Genomic DNA, 18,728 nt, shown 5'->3' with positions numbered 1-18,728 from the left:
GGAGGCTGCGTTGATTACAGTAGTGGGGAATGTGTTTTAAGGATAAGTCCCATCTGTGCAGTTCAGAAAATCAGTGGTGGAAGCGAAGATCCAGATGGTTTGGATAGTGAAGTAGCCATTGAAATCAAACATGTTATGTTCAGCAGCATGTCTTGCCACGAACTGGTCTACTTCGCTCTTGGCCACAGTTTGGCAGTGGCCGCTCATCCTGGTGGACAGCTGGTTGGTAGTCATATCAATATAAAAAGCTCCACAAATATTGCATCATAGCTGGTAAATGACATGAGTGCTTTCACAGGTGGCCCTGTCTCTTATAGGGCAAGATAAACCTGTGACAGAACTGGAATAGGAAATAATGGGTGGGTGGATTGGGCAGGTCTTGCACCTGGGTCTTCCACAGGGATATGATCCTTGTGGCAAGGGGTTGGGATTGGGAGTGACATAGGGATAGATAGGATATTATGGAGGTTGGGAGGGTGACAGAACACCACTTTATGAGGGATGGGAAGTATCTTGGGTAGGATGTCCCTCATTTCAGGCCATGACGATAGGTAATCAAAGCCCTGATGAAGGATGCAGTTCAGTTGTTCCAGTCTAAGGTGGGACAGGGTGATGAAAGGGGGGGGGGGGGACTTCTGTGTGGCTGGTTTCTAGGATTTTGGGGGGTGGGGGATTTAGTGTGCGAGGGGAATTGGCATGGGAGGTCTGTTTGTGGACTAGGTCTTGGGGGGATAGAGCCTGTCTGTGAAAGCCTTGGTGAGGCCCTCAGCATACTGGGCAAGAGAGTTCTTGTAACTGCAGATACGCTGTTCCCAGGTGGCCAGGCTGTATTGGGGGGGGGGGGGGGGGAAGGGGGGAGGGAGGAGGGAGATTTTTTGGTGTCAAAGGGATGACAACTGTCAAAATGCAGGTACTGTTGGTGGTTGACAGGTTTAATGTGGACAGAGGTGCGGATGGAGCCTTCAGAGAGGAGGAGGTCAACGTCTAGGAAGGTGGCACACCGTGTTGAGGAGGATGAGGTGAGGTGGATGGGAGAAGAGATGTTGAGGTTCTGAAGGAATGAAGATAAGAGTGTTTCTGTGCTGAGTCCAGATCATGATGATATCAATGAACCTGAATGAGGCTAGGCATTTGGCTAGGAAGGTCTCCTCTAGATAGCCCATAAAAAGGGTGCCATGTGGGTTTCCACTGCTGTGCCGCAAATTTCACAGCACATCCTCCACTCCCACAATCATCCCAGCCTCAACCTACGGTAACATACTACCCTACACACTCCACCCAACAGTTTCCACCCCCCTCTGCCCAATAACCACCTCTTCATTCTTGCCTCCCACCTTCTTTGTTTGCCACCCTCTGCCAATGCACCTGCCCATTTGTCCCTGTTCCTCTCCTTTTTCACTCCATTTTCCTTGCCTCCCTGCCCCACAACCTCCTGAAGCTGTGCCTGTTGGCATTCTAGTCACTGCACACACCACCAGGCAGGGCTCCTCTCTTCCTACACCTATACACTGGTATCACTTCCAATTCCTCTTCCCCTTCCCCTCCCCTCCAGATTGGTGCTTCCATTGCATGTGATAGTTGGATTCTGGCCCGATCTGGCGGAGTTGAAGGTCGTGTGTGTGTGTGTGTGTGTGTGTGTGTGTGTGTGTGTGTGTGTGTGTGTGTGTGTGTGTGTGTGTGTGTGTTTTCCGATGAAGGCTGAGGCCGAAAGCTTATCTGTAAGTGTCTTACTTGTGCCTGTCTGCAACTTCGCGTGTTATCTTTACATTATGTAGCAATCTATTTTTTCATGCACTGTTCATATTCCTACCTAGTATTTTTCCTTTTTTAAAAGAAAGAAAAATATCTGAAGTGGGACAGTAGCAGTGTCAGAGCAGATGAGGGCTCAACTGTGGATACATACACCTCACCCACATCTGACCTCCCTGCCAACCCAATGAAGGGCTAAGACAGCAAAAGCAATGCCTTGTAGCAATGAGATTTGTAGTAGTGAAAGTGAGAAGGCTAAAAAAGTAATGAGCATCAGCTGGACCAACAACAGTAAAATGTGATGAGATGAATAATCATGTCAGTAAGTGATTGGGTGCGGTCTAGAATCCCCCACGGCTCAGCTTGAGTCAAAATGTTACAGATGCGGAATAGAACTCACTCACTCTAAAGCAGCACAAAAAGCTGTTCAACTGTTATTTTGTCAAGAGTTAATATCAAGGGTAACAAATCCTTGAAGTCTTGTCTTCACTGGGATGATAGCCCTGCAAAGTACAAAGGTGCTACAGAAATGAGGGCTAACTGCCTCTAATAGCAAAACAGACTAATAGGGAGGAACAAAGACAGCTGATAGAGGTGGTAGGGTTGATGGGTCCCTGCCACACCCAGAAAGCAGTTTAAAATGTTATATCTGAGAATAAGAATAAAAGCCATTTTCTTGGAGCAAAATAAGAATCAGTTCAACAATTCATACGTCTTCTGCCAATACTGGAGGCAAAGAACCGAGATCATACTTGGCATGGAGAGCCAGAAGGAGGGGGCAGTGCACCGAAATGTGAGCTACTGTCTGTAAGGCTCTGAAACAGAAACAAGAGAAGTGGCTAATTATGTAATATAAAATTGAGTTAATTTGGTATGACTCCCTCCTTTTCGGAGGAACAGAAGGAAGATGGCACCTTGCAGCCATAGTCGCTTTGGCAAGGTGGATTTATTAGTGGGGTACTAGATGTTGTTCCACCTCCAAGTGAGGAGAGGTCTTATTTGCACTTGCAAATCCATACCTAGCATTGTTGACAATATCCACTTCTTGGTGTTGTGTTATTACATTCCTTCTGAAGAAATTGCACCTGAAGATATCCAAGAAGATTGTAATTTATATTACAATATTGTTTATGTATAAAAATTCTATATTTATATTTTGACATATTGTTTGTAATACTGTATTTGCCACTAGTAGAGGGGAAAAAAATAAAAAATAAAAAAAAACACCATTTGACTAGCTGGACGATTAGGAAATTGTCGGATGATGATTGCGTAAGTGAGCAAATGTTGGTATTGTTGGAACTGAGGAGGGAAGATCCCAACTTTAGCAAGGAAACTGTCTATGAGACTATTCTGGAAGGCGCCAATGGCCAGTCGTACCCCATGACGACAGTCTGGCTCCAACAATTTCAAAGCTGAATGTGCCACTGAGCCATAAACCAAGCAATCATAGTACAAAATGGACAGACCAGGGACTGGTAAATACGGAGTAGAGTAGTGGGATCTGCATGCCACGAGGTGTGGGCAACGAAGCAGAGCGTTAAGCTTTCACTGGAGGGTGTGAGGAGGAATGAAGGAGGAAGCCAAATGGTAGAATTTTGCACAGAGCAGAATTTACTCATTCCTAACACTTGGTTTAAGATTAGGAAAGAAGGTTGTATATACGGAAGAGACCTCGACACACTAAGGTTTCAGATTGATTATATAACAGTAAAACAGAGATTTTTGAAACGAGATTTTAAATTATAAGACATTTCAGGGACAAGTGTGGACTCTGACCACAATTTATTGGTTATGAACTGTAGAGTTAAACTAAAGAAATTGCAAGAAAGTAGGAAATTAAGATGGGACCTGGCTAAGCTGAAAGAACTAGGGGTCACTCAAGAGTTTCAGAAGGAGCATTAGGCAAGATTTGACTGGAACAGGGGAAAGGAACAAAGTAGAACACTCCGGGTAACTTTAAGAGATGAAATAGTGAAGGCAGCAGAGGATCAAATAGGTAAAAAGGTAAGGCCTAGTAGAAATCTGTGGATAACACAAGAGCTACTGAATTTAACAGATGAAAGAAGAAAATATAAAAATGTAGCAAATGAAGCAGGTGAAAGGGAATACAAACGTCTCAAAAATTAGACTGACAGGAAGTTCAAATGAGTAAACAGGAGACGCTAGAGGACAAATTTAAGTATTTAGGAGCATATATCAATAGGGGAGAAGATAGATACTACAATTAGGAAAATTAAAGATGTCTTTGTAGAAAAGAGAAGCATCTGTATGAATATCAAGAGCTCAGATGGAAAAACCATTCCTAAGCAAAGAAAGGACACCTGAAAGGTGAAAGGGGTATACAGAGGGTCTATACAATGGAGATGAAATTGGCAATATTATAAAAATGGAAGAGGACACAGATGAAGATGAGATGGGAGATATGATAATGCGAGAAGAATCGGACAGAGCACTCAGGGACCTAAGTTGAAATAAGTCCTCGGGAGGAGATGATATTCAGTTATAACTACTAATGGCCTTGGGAGAGCCAGCCATGACAAAACTCTTCCATCTGATATGCAAGATGTGTGAGATATCATGAGACTTCAAGAAGAATGTAATAAAGCCAAATCCGAAGAAAGCAGCTGCTGACAGGTGTGACTATACTAAAATAATTCTTTACAGAAGAATGGAAAAATGTTATAAACTGACCTTGGGAACAATCAGTTTGAATTTCAGAGATATGTAGGAAAATGTGAGGCAATACTGATACTACAACTTTTCTTAGACGACCGAGTAAGGAAAGGTAAACCTACGTTTTTAGCGTTTGTAGACAAAGCTTTTGACAATGTTGACTGGAATACTCTGAAATGTTGAAGGTACAAGGGGTAAAATACAGGGAGCAAAAGACAATTTACAACATGTAAAGAAACCAAATGGCAGTTGTGCGAGTTGAGGGGAATGAAAGGGAAGGAGTGGTTGAGAAAGGAGTGAGACAAGGTTGTAGACCATTCCTGATGTTATTCAATCTACAATGAGAAAGCAATGAAGGAAACCAAAGAAAATTTTGGGGTAGGAATTACAGTCCAAAGAGAAGAAATAAAAATTCAGGTTTGCAATGAAACTGTAATTCGTTCACAGGCAGCAAAGGACTTGGAAGAATATTTAAACATAATGGACAGTGTGTTGAAAGGAGGAGGTGAGGAAATTAGATTGGGAAATGAGACATTGAAAATAGTGGATGAGTTTTACTATTTGGGCAGCAAAATAACTGATCACAGCCTAAGGAGAGAGGACATAAAATGTAGGCTGGCAATGTCAAGACAAGCATTTCTGAAGAGGGGAAATTTGTTAACAACAAATAGAGACTGAAGCATTACGACGTCTTTTCTGGAAGTATTTGTTTGGAAGGTAGCCATATACATGGGCTCTGAGCACTATGGGACTTAACATCTGAGGTCATCAGTCCCCTAGAACTTAGAACTACTTAAACTTAACCAACCTAAGGACATCACACACATCCATGCCCGAGGCAGGATTCGAACCTGCGACCGTAGCGGTCGCGCGGTTCCAGACTGTAGCGCCTAGAACCGCTCAGCCAGTTCGGCCGGCTAGACATATACAGTAGTGAAACATGGACAATAAACAGCTCACACACACACACACACCTCAGCAGGCAGTGGTCATATATACGTAAGCGAATTGCATTTGCATGATATATATATATATATAACAGAGGGAAACATTCCCTCTTTCCTGATGAGGCAACAGTTTGTTGCGAAAGCTTGAATTTTGTGTGTATATTTGTGTTTGTTTGTGTGTCTATCGACCTGCCAGCGCTTTTGTTTGGTAAGTCTCATCATCTTGTGTGTGTGTTCTAGTCTTTTTGTTGTGCCTGTCTGTGACTCAGCATTCCACTTAGTGGTGAGTAGCAATCTATCCTTTTTATTATATTGTCCTTATTCCATCCTGGATTTTCCATTGTTCAGTATTCTATGCCTTATTCAGAATGGGACATTTACTGATGAAATATTGTTCTGAACAATTTTGTCCTGTCCAGTACATGTTTTGAATCTGTAATAAAAACCAGTACTTGCCTCACATATTTTGTAAATTCTTACTCCAAATCTCGTTCTTTTTGATGGATTAAGTTTTTTATATCCTGAACATCTTATTATTTCATTAAGGACTTGCTTCTACTGACCTTTTCATTCTGTGTGCAAATTTTGTTAAATTTCTCTTTCAAAAGGTTGATACGTCTTTTGAAATCCATCAGTACTGTCAGCAATTTCATTATTGCACAAATGCAGGAATCTCTAAATTTGTTTGCTGTGCAAGGTATCTGCACAGTCTGAGGCACCTCGCCACAGTTCGCGCAGCTCCCCCTCTCCCCAATCAGAGATTCGAGTCCTCCCTCAGGTGTGTGTGTGTGTGTGTGTGTGTGTGTGTGTGTGTGTGTGTGTGTGTGTGTGTGTGTGTGTGTGTGATTAGTTTAAGTTAGATTAAGTAGTGCGTAAGCCTATGGACCGATGACCTCAGCAGTTTGGTCCCATAAGAACTTAACACAAATTTCTTATTTTTTCTAAATTTGTTTAAGTCTTTTAAAAGGCATTATGTTTTTAAATAATTGTGGTTTACTACTAGTCTTTTAGACCAATAAATTTGAATACTTGGTTATCTGACTTGAGCCGTCAAAATGCACAGCGCATATTACACCTTCATTTCATCAAAAGTAACAAAGTAATTGAAGAGATTTGTTTCTGTAATAAGTATTTCTCGAAATTTTTCATCAAATATAACTGAAAATGGTTCTAATAATCCTGGGTGTTCACCTAACGGATTTGAAACAGATGCTTTTATGCAATGAGTCTCAGAATATTTCCAAATTATTGGTGTGTGTTTCTCTTCCTGCCAAATACAAGACACACATTATTTAGGTATTAAATTTTCCTCTTCTATTAAATTCTGCATGCTTTCTATTTTGTAAAATCATTTTGCTGCCACTAGATTCTTCCATCACTACATTCACAACACACACTCATAACATTATGCAGGGTCTTATTAAATTTTTCTTCAAAAACTGAAGTACAAAATCACTATTACACTTTCTTTACAACACAGATTTAATGTAGTGTGACTAATTCTTGAGGCGTAATGGTAAGAACAAAACCACAATTTTAAATGACAAGTGTGTCTCACAAGTTAGACCCACAATGCTTTATGTTTGAACCGACTTTCGTTCCCTGTGAGTGTGACTTCTTAATGTTTACATTAGGTCCACATTTGTTTCCTCGAGTGACTCGAGATATGCATGTTCGGTCCAAAATTGTTATCACAAGTTAGACTCATCAAAGTATGGCACGAGATTTTACCCAATCATTATGATGGTATTCTTGACCGAAGCCGCTACTATTCGGTCGAGTAGCTCCTCAATTGGCATCACGAGTCTGGGTGCACTCCGAAAAATGGCAACAGCGCATGGCGGCCTGGATGGTCACCCAACCAAGTTCCGACCACGCCCGACAGCGCTTAACTTCGGTGATCTCACGGGAACCGATGTAGCCACTGCGGCAAGGCCATTGCCTTTGTTTTAAAGTAAAGCATACAGTAAAAGAAAGCACCATTTTTATTCACAATTATTTTTGCTTATGGAGCTCTTTGATGTAAATTTAGGAAATTATAATATATTGTCCATTTTATTAGTCTTTAAAATCATATTTCATTTACAGTTCATAACAGTGGCAACTGAATTATATTAGAGAGTGAGGGGTATGTTAAGAGGTTAAAACTGTCTTACCTGGGTCTTACTGTGGCTCCCCATGGGTTTACTACCACTATTGTACTGCTCTCTCAGCTTCTGGGGAATAACCAGTGATGTGGTGACAGCATTGCCAATGAATAACACAAAGAATAATCCCGAAGACACAGGGACCTAGAAATAAAAAATTACTTAATTGCTTCCAAAATGTCACGATCCACACTTGGCCATAGAATGTTTTATTGAATTAAACATTTACATTCAATAACAATCAATGTAAATTTTATAATTTACCTGCCAAGTTGCTTCAGGGTGGAATGACAAGTTGTACAATGTGTATGCATTAACAAGCTGGAAAACGTATCCAACAAAAAGGAAGGGTAGAAGAAACCCCAGACCACGCCACATCCACGAATGAAAGCCTTCAATAGTTATATCCATGTTATGTCGTTCCCCAAGAGCTTTCAGACGGTAAAGAATTCCTTGCTGATACCTGAACTGCAAGTACTGTACAATACCTGCAAAAGACATTCATACATTGTGTATAGTTTTACAGCATCTGTTTCACTAATTTGTGAGAATAATAAATCAAACTGAAAAATCACTATAGCAAAGATGTCTGACTTTCAGATACAAAGGAGCCCACTTTGCGGAACTTAAGAGGAAAATCAGAAAGCACAAAGTGTGTAAATGTATCAGTTACACAACACTGAATCCCAAAATGAAATGAAGTGAAATGCTAATAAAATAGCAGTGTTAAAATCTAGAAATGGATAAAATAAAAGTCAGAGAAAAATTAAACACTGAAGAAAAAGAATGAATCATTAACTCACAAAAAGTTAAGCACAAAAAATATTGAAAGCACGTGAAAATACATCAAAAAGCAGTGGAAAGTCTGAAAGCAGAAGAAATACTGAAGGAAACAAAATCTGCCAAAACAAAAACTTTGCAAATGTGATGTAGTGCAATTAAGGTGTGTGACATACAGAAATCCCTGTTTCAGCAGAAAATGGAAACAATTGCGTAATTATATACATCTAAAAAGATGCAAAGAACAGTAACTGAACTAGACCTTGCTGATTGTGTATCTCAAACAACATAAGGTTAAAGTAAAAAGTCCCAGAAGTACTTCTTCATGAAGATACTAAAGGCCCCAAACTTTGTGATAAAGTTATATTAATTTTTATTTCATGCTGTGAGAGGAAACATGACAGGGCACTGGATGAATTATTTCTAAATACCACTAAATTTAAAAATAAGTTTTAATTCTTCATAAAATCATTCCAGTGCATACCAAAACTTTCATGAAACATTTAGCTGTCTTGTAACCTACTTGGCAGTTTTCCTTCATTGCACCTTAACACAGCCTGAATTTGTCTATCATTCCAAGTAAGAAAATAATGAGGTGCACAAGATATATGCTTTCCTGGGAATGTTTTTCTTGGCATACCTTCATTAAGAATTTATTACTATTCACACGCCTTACACAGAGAATTTTAAGTTTTCATGGAATCAAAATTTCCCGATTATTTTACTAAAGCAGTGTTGCAAAGGTGTAAAACTCTGAATCTGAAATCTTGGGTTTCCATAAGCTATTAGAGAATATAATTTTTACTACACGACTAGTTTCAGTCACATGATCATTCTCAAATGTATGAATGCATAAGCGAAGTATAGCACATCAACATAGAAATGGTACGATTTGTAATGAAAATCTGCATGTTTTAACCAATAAGTTAATAAAATAAGCATTCACAAAAGTTTTTCATTAAACAAAGTTTTCATCCAATGCAATGCAAAATGCATAAGCTGACTTATTTTATTTTTCCTGACTTATTTTAATTTACATTAATTGTTCAATAGACATTCTTTAACATATTATTGTGGTTCTATACAAATTTCCCATTTGAATCTGTGCGCTGTTGTGTATACAACAGGAACATTCAATAATGGTAGTGTCTTTGGGTTTGTTGCTGGATCCCAAAATCAAGACAATTCATATTTGGGCGATCCATCTGCCACCACATTCAGGACATATTATTTGGAAAAGCACAAGCCTACAGTTTTAGCTGCAATGAAACTAGATTCATATATTTTCTTAATCTGCTATCTACCTATACTTTTACATTATGCTTCTCCATACAAAATCCTCATGAACAAGATGCCAGCATGCAATCTTCTCAATTCCACTGGCTGCATAATTTTCAGATAATTAAAAATTTGGAATTCAAATATTCCACCACCAAAATATCTCCTTTGCATATTAGTACTGCCAAGTAGTCTACCACTAGCAATTTCATCAAAACAAGAATCACCCACAGGTCATGTCATTCAGAATACTTATGTAATCACTTTTCAGTTTCTTATACCACAATGATACACAAAAAACTTAATAAGAAAGACATTTACTCTCAGTATACACAAGAAAGACTGTGTCAGAGAATGTAAAAGCAAGAATTTGAGATATTTGAGAAAGAAATACAAATTCCCTGCATTTCCAAAGTGCTATCTAAGACTGTTACAATGTCTGTGAGTAGTTTCTTCAGGAAAGCTTTCTTAGGTGATAGCTACTTTTACATAACAGCAATCAACTGTAAGCAAACAGATGATTTCTTTCACTTTTGAGAAAAGAAAGAAATGAAGTGGAATGAAATACAGACAGCATTGCAGTTACAGAAGAGTGTAGATTTGACCATCAGGAAAAGCTTAGACCATTGCAAGTCCTGCAAGCAAGCAGTGTTTTAGTGGAACAATTCCTTACAGGTCAATCTTAAGCTGCTGCTGGATTCTTATGGACTGATTAGGAATCCCAACGCCAACAGTTTTCAATTACAGTCTTACATTCTGCAATTACCATTGTAATGATTGTCCATTAATAATGAAGTAGAGAGATAGTATTTTCCTGACAATCTTTGCTGTAATTACTTTTATTGGTAAAGCATAATCTAGGAAGCCACAGATGCACAAGTGTTGCTTCATATTCAGTTGAAACTTTACCACAATTTTACAACTTTAACTATAATATAAAAATACTGATTCTGAGCTACTGGAAAAATCCATCAATTACCTGTCTCAATAACTTCAAACATTGCAATTTCTGCTCTGCTTTAGATACTATGGTATATCCTGCACACATTTTAGAGTTCCTGACAAACTCTAAAGATCTTAAGTATGTGGTTTTATTCTAGTCTCAAGAAGACATTAAATTTGCTGGTGGCTGCAGTTAGCATTTCCATCAAAACCTAGTGGCTACTGTTGAGTGCTCTGATTGGCTTTACTTTTCAAAATAAATGCCTGAAATGTTGAAGCAACTAATAATGTTTACCATGGAAGAAGAGCTCCCAAAAGCTCAATTTCTCTTCCACTTTTCCCTGTTTACTCCTTGTCCTCTGCCTTTGGCTCTAATTTTGTTATCTGACTACTTCATTCTTTTTCACTTCCCTTTCTCATTTTCTTCCACTAAATATGGACTCTGTGATTACCTCCCATTTTGACCTTTCCTTCTGTATCTGTCCTCTCAGTTTCTTCTGCTACCTTTTACATATATTGTAATTACAATTAGAAAAGATTTCTACTTTAACAGTGGCAACAGTTACGTAAACACGCAAGTGGCCACAAATACACTAACTTTTGTATCCAGAGAGTCCTCCAATTGGCAAAGAGAGAAGAAACGTGCTGAGTAAATAACACTTGCCAAGTAGCTGACAGCCATTGAGAATTCCAGGGAAACTGAAGTAACATAAGGCAAGGTGAGACAAAAACTAACAATGCAATTCTTTTAACAGAGGACTTTAAAACCACATAGGTTATTAGCTGAAAAAGAAACAAAAATCAGGTAACAAAAGGGAATGTATTGAAAACATTGCCCCTATGAGACTGACACAGATTAATGAAAAGAAAACAGAACCACGTAAATCAAGGGTGGCCTGGGAGTGATTGTGTAGTCATGACATGGCCCCAGTTAGCAGTGATGTAAAGATGCAAAAGGTAAGTACTAGATTAGATACTTCTTCAGGCTGTCCAATGGTGCTGTAATGTCATCCTCAAAAGCCACAAAATTGATTTTAATCACTCCCAAAGTTTTTGTTAATCCAGTTTGGTTTCACAACTTTGATATGTTAAGTTCCACCTCTCATATCCATCTTTAACACATAGTTTAAAGTAAGTTTTAATGGTCCATCCGCCATGTGGCGAGTAACAATCAGACCGTTCACTGATGGTAGTGTTTACAGAAAACTGTCACCATTAAGTGACAGATAGATCTTCTATGTGGTACCATGAATGACAGCTTACTTTAAACATGGATAAATGTAAGTTACTGTGGATAGGTTGTAGAAATATTTGTGACGGCATAAACTCAATCATTGGGAACGAGAGAGAAGGGATGGCTGTGAGAAGACATCAGCCAATAGTACGCAGACCAACTCCTCTCCAGGGCAACAACAAGACAGCAGTGGCCCCTATGTGAAGAGGACATAAGCACCGCACCCGACTGGTTGTGGCCCAGTTGAACAGCACCTTCAAGATTATGCACTTTTATAGCAGCAACTAAGGAATCGTTTATACTGAAGAAGCTTGTTTATTTCGTATGTCACTCTTTGCTTACGGCATGTCTGTGTAATAGTCAAAGTAAAGTACTGTAATCTTTTTCTTTTGTAATAAGACTCATTAATACGATTTGTTTGAATGTTGTCTAGTGACCTGAGAAAGCAGGTTTCCTAGACACCACACATTTGCCTATGACTAGGATGGATTTAACAATATTCCTGTAATGTTGAAATACAATATTAATGGTATGCCTCTCAGTCTTACTAAAGATCAATGTGTAGCATTACAAAGTGGCATTAAATGGAACAAGCATGTTACGTCAGTTGTAATGTAGGTGAGTGGTCAGCATTCATTTATTGGGAAAATTCTAAAAAGAATACAGTCAGCCTAGAAAGGAGACCACATGATGAACACTTTGCAAACTGCTGAAATGTTTGTTATCCAGACCAGGTTGCATTAAAGCAAACATCGAAACAATTCAGATGTGTACTGCTAGACTGGTAATGGGTCAGGTCGATCAATATGAGAATTGTAGGAAGAAAACATTGGTTTTACAAAATCCTATTAAAAAGTTTAGTAAACCAGCATCTGTGACAGACTGCAAAACAATTCTACTGTCTCAAATGCGTATCTTAAGAACAATATAACAGAGATGATGCAGTAATGCAGGCAAATCTGTTACCCATATCCCATTTGCAAGTGGAAGAGGAAAAGGAATGACTAACATTGGTACAAATCACCCTCCACCAACACTATATAGTGGCTTGAGGTATATGTATGTAGATTTTTTTGTTTTGGTTTTAGGGCGCAAAACTGCTATGGTCATTAGCGCCCGGTCCGTGGCTTAGGAAACAGTAAAAAACCGAAATTGAAAACCAGCAGCAATGGGAACGAAAGTCATAAAATTGGAGAAACTAAAAGCAGAAGGAAGGCTTAAAATTCCACTACAGAAAGGGGTTGGTTGTCCTCAAAAAAAGCTTCAAATGACTGACGTCATTTCACTGGCACTAATAAACTTGAGAACGTGGTCTGCTGAGCGCGTGTCATCTGCTAAAATCGACGATATATCAGGCGATAGCTGTAGACGGGAGCATAATGGGTTAAAATAGGGGCACTCAATTAAAAGGTGTCTTACCGTCCACAGCTGAGAACAGTGGGGACAGAGTGGGGGAGGATCGCCGCTTAAAAGATGTCGATGGCTAAAAAGACAGTGCCCTATCCGGAGTCTAGTTAAAATTACCTCCTCCCGACGACGCGTTCAGGAGGAAGAGGTCCAAGCACAAGGAAGAGCTTTCACGTCCCGCAATTTATTATGGGGAAGTGTTGACCAATGCGCGTGCCATAAATGAACAACACGACGACATAAAACGCTCCGTAGATCGGCGAAGGGAATCGATTGAATAGCTGGCCGAAGAAGAGAGACTGCAGCCTTGGCTGCAATATCTGCCGCCTCATTTCCACGGATACCAACGTGTCCCGGGAGCCAGAGGAACGCCACCGAGACGCCCCCCAGGTGGAGCAAGTGCAGACAGTCCTGAATCCGGTGGACCAGAGAGTGCACAGGATGAAGAGCTTGGAGACTGAGGAGAGAGCTGAGAGAATCTGAGCAGATAACGTACTGTATCCGCTGATGGCGGCGGATGTAGTGGACAGCCTGGAGAACAGCGTAAAGCTCCGCAGTATAAACCGAACACTGGTCGGGAAGCCGAAAGTGATTTGGGGTGTCGCCAACGATATAGGCACTCCCTACACCTAACGATGTTTTCGAGCCATCGGTGTAAATAAATGTGGCGTCCGTCATTTGTGCACAGAGAGCAGCAAATGCCCGACGATAAACAAGTGAAGGGGTACCATCCTTGGGAAATCAACAAAGGTCACGGAGCGGGCAGATCCGGGGACGGAGCCAAGGCGGTGCTGTACCCCAAGTTGTCAAGAAGGTTTTAGGAAAGCAGAAGGAAAGAGACTGGAGCAGTTGACGGAAGCGGACTCCCGGTGGTAGTAGGGAGGAAGGGCGGCCTGCATACCCTACATCAAAGGAGGCGTCGAAAAAAATGTCATGGGCTGGATTAGCAGGCATGGAAGACAGATGGCTAGCATAACGGCCCAGAAGGACTGCTCGCCGATTGGACAGCGGAGGTTCAGCAGTCTCAGCATAAAGGCTTTCCACAGGGCTGGTGTAAAATGCTCCAGACACTAAACGTAATCCACGGTGGTGGATAGAGTCGAGACGCCGAAGAATAGACGGCCGAGCAGAGGAGTAGACTATGCTTCCATAGTCCAATTTCGAGCGCACTAAGGCGCGATAGAGGCAGAGAAGGACCACTCTGTCTGCTCCCCAGGAGGTACCATTCAGGACACGGAGGGTGTTGAGGGATCGCAGACAGCGAGCCGAAAGATAGGAAACGTGGGAGGACCAGCACAGTTTTCTGTCAAACATAAGACCCAAGAATTTAGCGACGTCTGAAAACGGAAGGTTGACAGGACCTAGATGTAAGGGGGGCGGAAGAAACTCCTTACGTCGCCAAAAATTAACACAAACGGTCTTACTGGGAGAAAAACGGAAGCCGGTTTCGATGCTCCAAGAGTGGAGGCGATTGAGACATCCTTGAAGATGTCGTTCAAGAAGGCTGGTCCATTGAGAGCTGTAGTAGATCGCAAAATCGTCCACAAAGAGGGAGCCCGAGACATCAGGAAGGAGACAATCCATAATTGGATTTATGGCAATGGCAAACAGTACAACACTCAGCACGGAGCCCTGGGGCACCTTAATGTGCGCTCTGCCATAAATTCGCGAAGAAAAAGGGGCAGCCGACCTCGAAAGCCCCAAGAGAACAGTGTGCGGAGGATGCCTGTCCTCCAGCAGGTATCGTATGCTCTCTCCAGATCAAAAAATATTGCTACTGTTTGGCGTTTCCGGAGAAAATTGTTCATGATATAAGTGGAGAGAGCAACAAGATGGTCAACTGCAGAACGATGCCTTCGGAGTCCGCATTGGGCAGGTGTTAAAAGACTGCGGGATTCCAGCCACCATGCTAAACGGTAATTCACCATATGCTCCAAAACCTTACAGACACTACTCGTGAGAGAAATGGGGTGATAGCTAGAGGGGAGATGTTTGTCCTTTCCAGGTTTCAGAACGACGATAGCTTCCCGCCATCGTCTGGGGAAAGTACTGCCGGTCCAAATTCGATTATAAAGGCGAAGTAGATAACGCAGACTATGGGTTGATAATTGCAGCAACATTTGGACATGGATACCATCCGGTCCTGGGGCAGAGGAGCGAGAAGAAGAGAGTGCATGTTGGAGTTCCCGCATGGAGAAAACAGTATTGTAGCTTTCGTGATTTTGAGAGGAGAAAGCAAGAGGTCGCACTTCCGCTGCACGTTTCTTCGGGAGAAACGCTGGCGGGTAATTTGAAGAGCTCGAAATCTCAGCAAAGTGCTGACCCAACGAGTTAGAAATTGCGACGGGGTCCACTAATGTATCATGCGCGACAGTGAGCCCAGAGACCAGCGCGCCTGAAAACTGTCGAAGCCGACTCCAAACTTCCGAGGAGGGAGTGAAGGTGTTAAATGAGCTAATAAAGAATTTCCAGCTTGCCTTCTCGCTATTGCGGATGACACGGCGGCATCGCGCACGGAACTGCTTATAGCGGATACAGTTGCCCAAAGTAGGATGGTGGCGGAAAACGCGGAGAGCACGTCGCCGCTCATGTATTGCATCACGGCATGCCTCGTTCCACCAAGGAACTGGGGGGCGCCGGGGCAATTCGGAGGTGCGTGGTATTGAATGTTCCGCAGCTGCAAGAATAATGTCGGTAATATGTGTGACCTCATCGTCGACGCTGGGAAAGGGACGGTCATCGAATGTCGCTAGAGACGAAAAAAGTGTCCAATCAGCTTCGGCAAACTTCCAGCGTCGCGGGCGCATATATGGTAGTTGAGGCTGCAGTCTAAGGACACATGGAAAGTGGTCACTCGAGTGTGTATCTTCAAGGGCGAACCATTCGAAGCGCCGAGCTAGCGGAACAGTACCGACCGCAAGGTCCAAATGAGATAAATTTGTCGTGGAGGCAGACAAAAATGTAGGGACCCAAGTGTTGAGGCAAACTAGATCTGCTTGGTGGAAGACGTCTAGCAATAGTGAGCCACGTGGACAAGGATGTGGAGATCCCCAAAGCGGGTGGTGGGCATTGAAGTCCCCAACCAGCAAATAGGGGGGTGGAAGCTGACCAAGAAGATGAAGGAGATCAGCTCGTGCCATTGGTGTGGACGATGGAATGTATACAGTACAAAGAGAGAACGTGTATCTGGAAAGGGAAAGACTGACGGCGACAGCTTGGAAGGAAGTGTTTAAGTGGATTGGGTGATAATGGAGAGTTTCATGGAGAAGAAGCATGAGTCCTCCATGTGCTGGAGTGCCTGCAACAGAGGGGAGATCATATCGGACGGACTGAAAAGGAGGGAGAACAAAGTGGTCATGGGGACGCAGCTTTGTTTCCTGACGACAGAAGATGACCGGCGAGTAGGAACGTAAGAGGATCGACAATTCATCCCGATTGGCTCGAATACCGCGGATATTCCAGTGGATAATGGACATAGGGTGAACAGAAAATGGAGGAATGTGACCAAGGTTGCTGTCAACTCAACGACTGCTCAGAGCTTGTGACCGACAACATGGAATGGCATTCAGCCGAAGGCAGAAGATCCTGATTCATAGGTTGTTCAGGAGCAGCTCCTGCCACCAGCGATCGGCCGGTTTATCGGCCGCCAGCAGTGCGCCTCGGCGACACAGAAGACGGCCGAGGGCGATTTCCGCCAGGTGGTGCTGTAGATGGGACACGCCTTGGCGGAGAAGGAGATGAACTGGGTTTCTTTGTAGCCTTCTTATGCTCTTTTTTCGAAGTCTTGGTGTCTGACTTTTGGGCTCGAGATTTAGCAGAACCCGACGAAGGGTGAGCCAGAGAGTGGGCAAGCGAAAGTGGTGAGGTTGAACGGGCGATCTTCGCGCTGGCCGATCTGACGACCGTGGCACTAAAGGAGAGGTCGCAAGTCTGCGTGGCCGCCTCCTTTGTTGGCCGAGGAGAAGCAAGGACAGTGCTGTATTTTCCTGTCTGAGGCACGGTGGGCTGTCGACTGGCGAATAATTTTCGAGCAGCAAAGGTCAACACCTTTTCCTTCACTCTAATTTCCTGGATGAGCTTTTCGTCCCTAAAAACGGGGCAATCTCGAGAGGAAGCAGCGTGGTCACCCATACAGTTGATGCAGCGAGGGGATGGAGGTGGACAAGCACCCTCATGAGCATCCTTGCCACATGTAACACATTTGGCCGGATTGGAACAGGACTGGCTGGTGTGATTGAACCGCTGACACCGATAGCAATGCGTAGGGTTTGGGACGTAAGGGCGAACGGAAATTATCTCATAGCCTGCTTTGATTTTCGATGGGAGTTGAACTTTGTCAAATGTCAAGAAGACAGTGCGGGTTGGAATGATGTTCGTGTCAACCCTTTTCATAACTCTATGAACAGCCGTTACGCCCTGGTCAGACAGGTAGTGTTGAATTTCTTCGTCAAACAATCCATCGAGGGAGCGTGTATAAACGACTTCACGCGAGGAATTTAAAGTATGGTGCGGTTCCACCCGGACAGGGAAGGTGTGTAGTAGTGCGGTACGCAGCAATTTTTGTGCCTGGAGGGCACTGACTGTTTCTAACAACAGGGTGCCATTCCGTAATCTGGAACAAGACTTTACAGGACCTGCAATTGCGTCGACACCTTTCTGAATAATGAAAGGGTTGACCGTGGAGAAGTCGTGACCTTCGTCAGACCGAGAAACAAGAAGGAACTGTGGCAATGATGGAAGAACTGTCTGTGGCTGAGACTCAGTGAACTTACGCTTGTGAGCAGACATAGTGGAAGGTGAGGAAACCATTGCGGAAGAATCCCCCATGATTACCGGCGTCTCCGATGGCGCGCTCCTCCCTTGTGGGGGCCCTCTCTGAGGGCACTCCCGCCTTAGGTGATTGTTCACACCTCAGGTCACACCTCCCGACAAACGGACGGAGGGACCAATCGGCACTTTCGGAAGGTATCAGCTCAGGTAATCACCCCTCCCTGGGCCTGGCCGTTACCAGGGGGTACGTACGTGTCCTACCTGTCTACCTGGGGCGGGGAATTACGCGTTACCCCGTCACCGGCTACGCATGGAAGTGCGTGGGTCGGCCTTCAGACACGCACAGGGAGGAAAAAGGAGAAAGGGAAAGGAAAGAAGAGGGGTCTCAAACGCCGCAGCGGAGAAAAGGGCAAAGAGAAGAGGGAAGGAAAAGAGAAGGACAGAGGAAGGACGAAGACTTGCAAGTATAGAAAGCAAGGAATTTGTAACAGTTTCGAGCGTCCGTCTCCGGACGTAGGCACAAACCATACTCCCAGAGGGGGAGAAAGGGAAGGAAAGAGCCAGAGGTGAGGGGGGGGGGCGAAGATGGGGGACGGGGAAGGATGCAGCCCGGAAAGGAAGGAGGGCCACATTAGCTCGGGGTCCCGTGCCCGCTACGCACGTATCCACAAAAGAGTTGTGGACCCCCTGGGGGGTATGTATGTAGATGTAACATACCGTGCCAAGACAGGTATCTCATGTTCTCCAACCTTGAGTTTGTACTTTTTAGGAGCTCTCTAATGTTTATCAGTTTAATTT

The 18,728-nt window shown here is 42.9% G+C and overlaps 1 protein-coding gene across 2 annotated transcripts in view; it reads right to left on the bottom strand.

Moving 5' to 3' along the window:
- The window catches only part of LOC126200277 (transmembrane protein 120 homolog), a 75,518-nt gene that overhangs the window by 13,464 nt on the left and 43,326 nt on the right, over positions 1–18,728 (bottom strand). For both annotated transcript variants that reach the window (XM_049936695.1, XM_049936696.1), the window contains 2 exons: positions 7,784–8,007; positions 7,529–7,663 (listed from right to left, as the gene is read on the bottom strand). In XM_049936695.1, coding sequence (XP_049792652.1) covers positions 7,529–7,663; positions 7,784–8,007 — 359 coding nt within the window. The remainder of the gene's footprint in view (positions 1–7,528; positions 7,664–7,783; positions 8,008–18,728) is intronic.

This window comes from Schistocerca nitens, chromosome 1 (assembly GCF_023898315.1).
Source record: "Schistocerca nitens isolate TAMUIC-IGC-003100 chromosome 1, iqSchNite1.1, whole genome shotgun sequence".
NCBI classification, from domain to species: Eukaryota; Metazoa; Arthropoda; class Insecta; order Orthoptera; family Acrididae; genus Schistocerca; species Schistocerca nitens.
The sequence above is the reverse complement of the archived record's forward strand: the minus strand, read 5'-3'. Positions and strand labels throughout refer to the sequence as shown.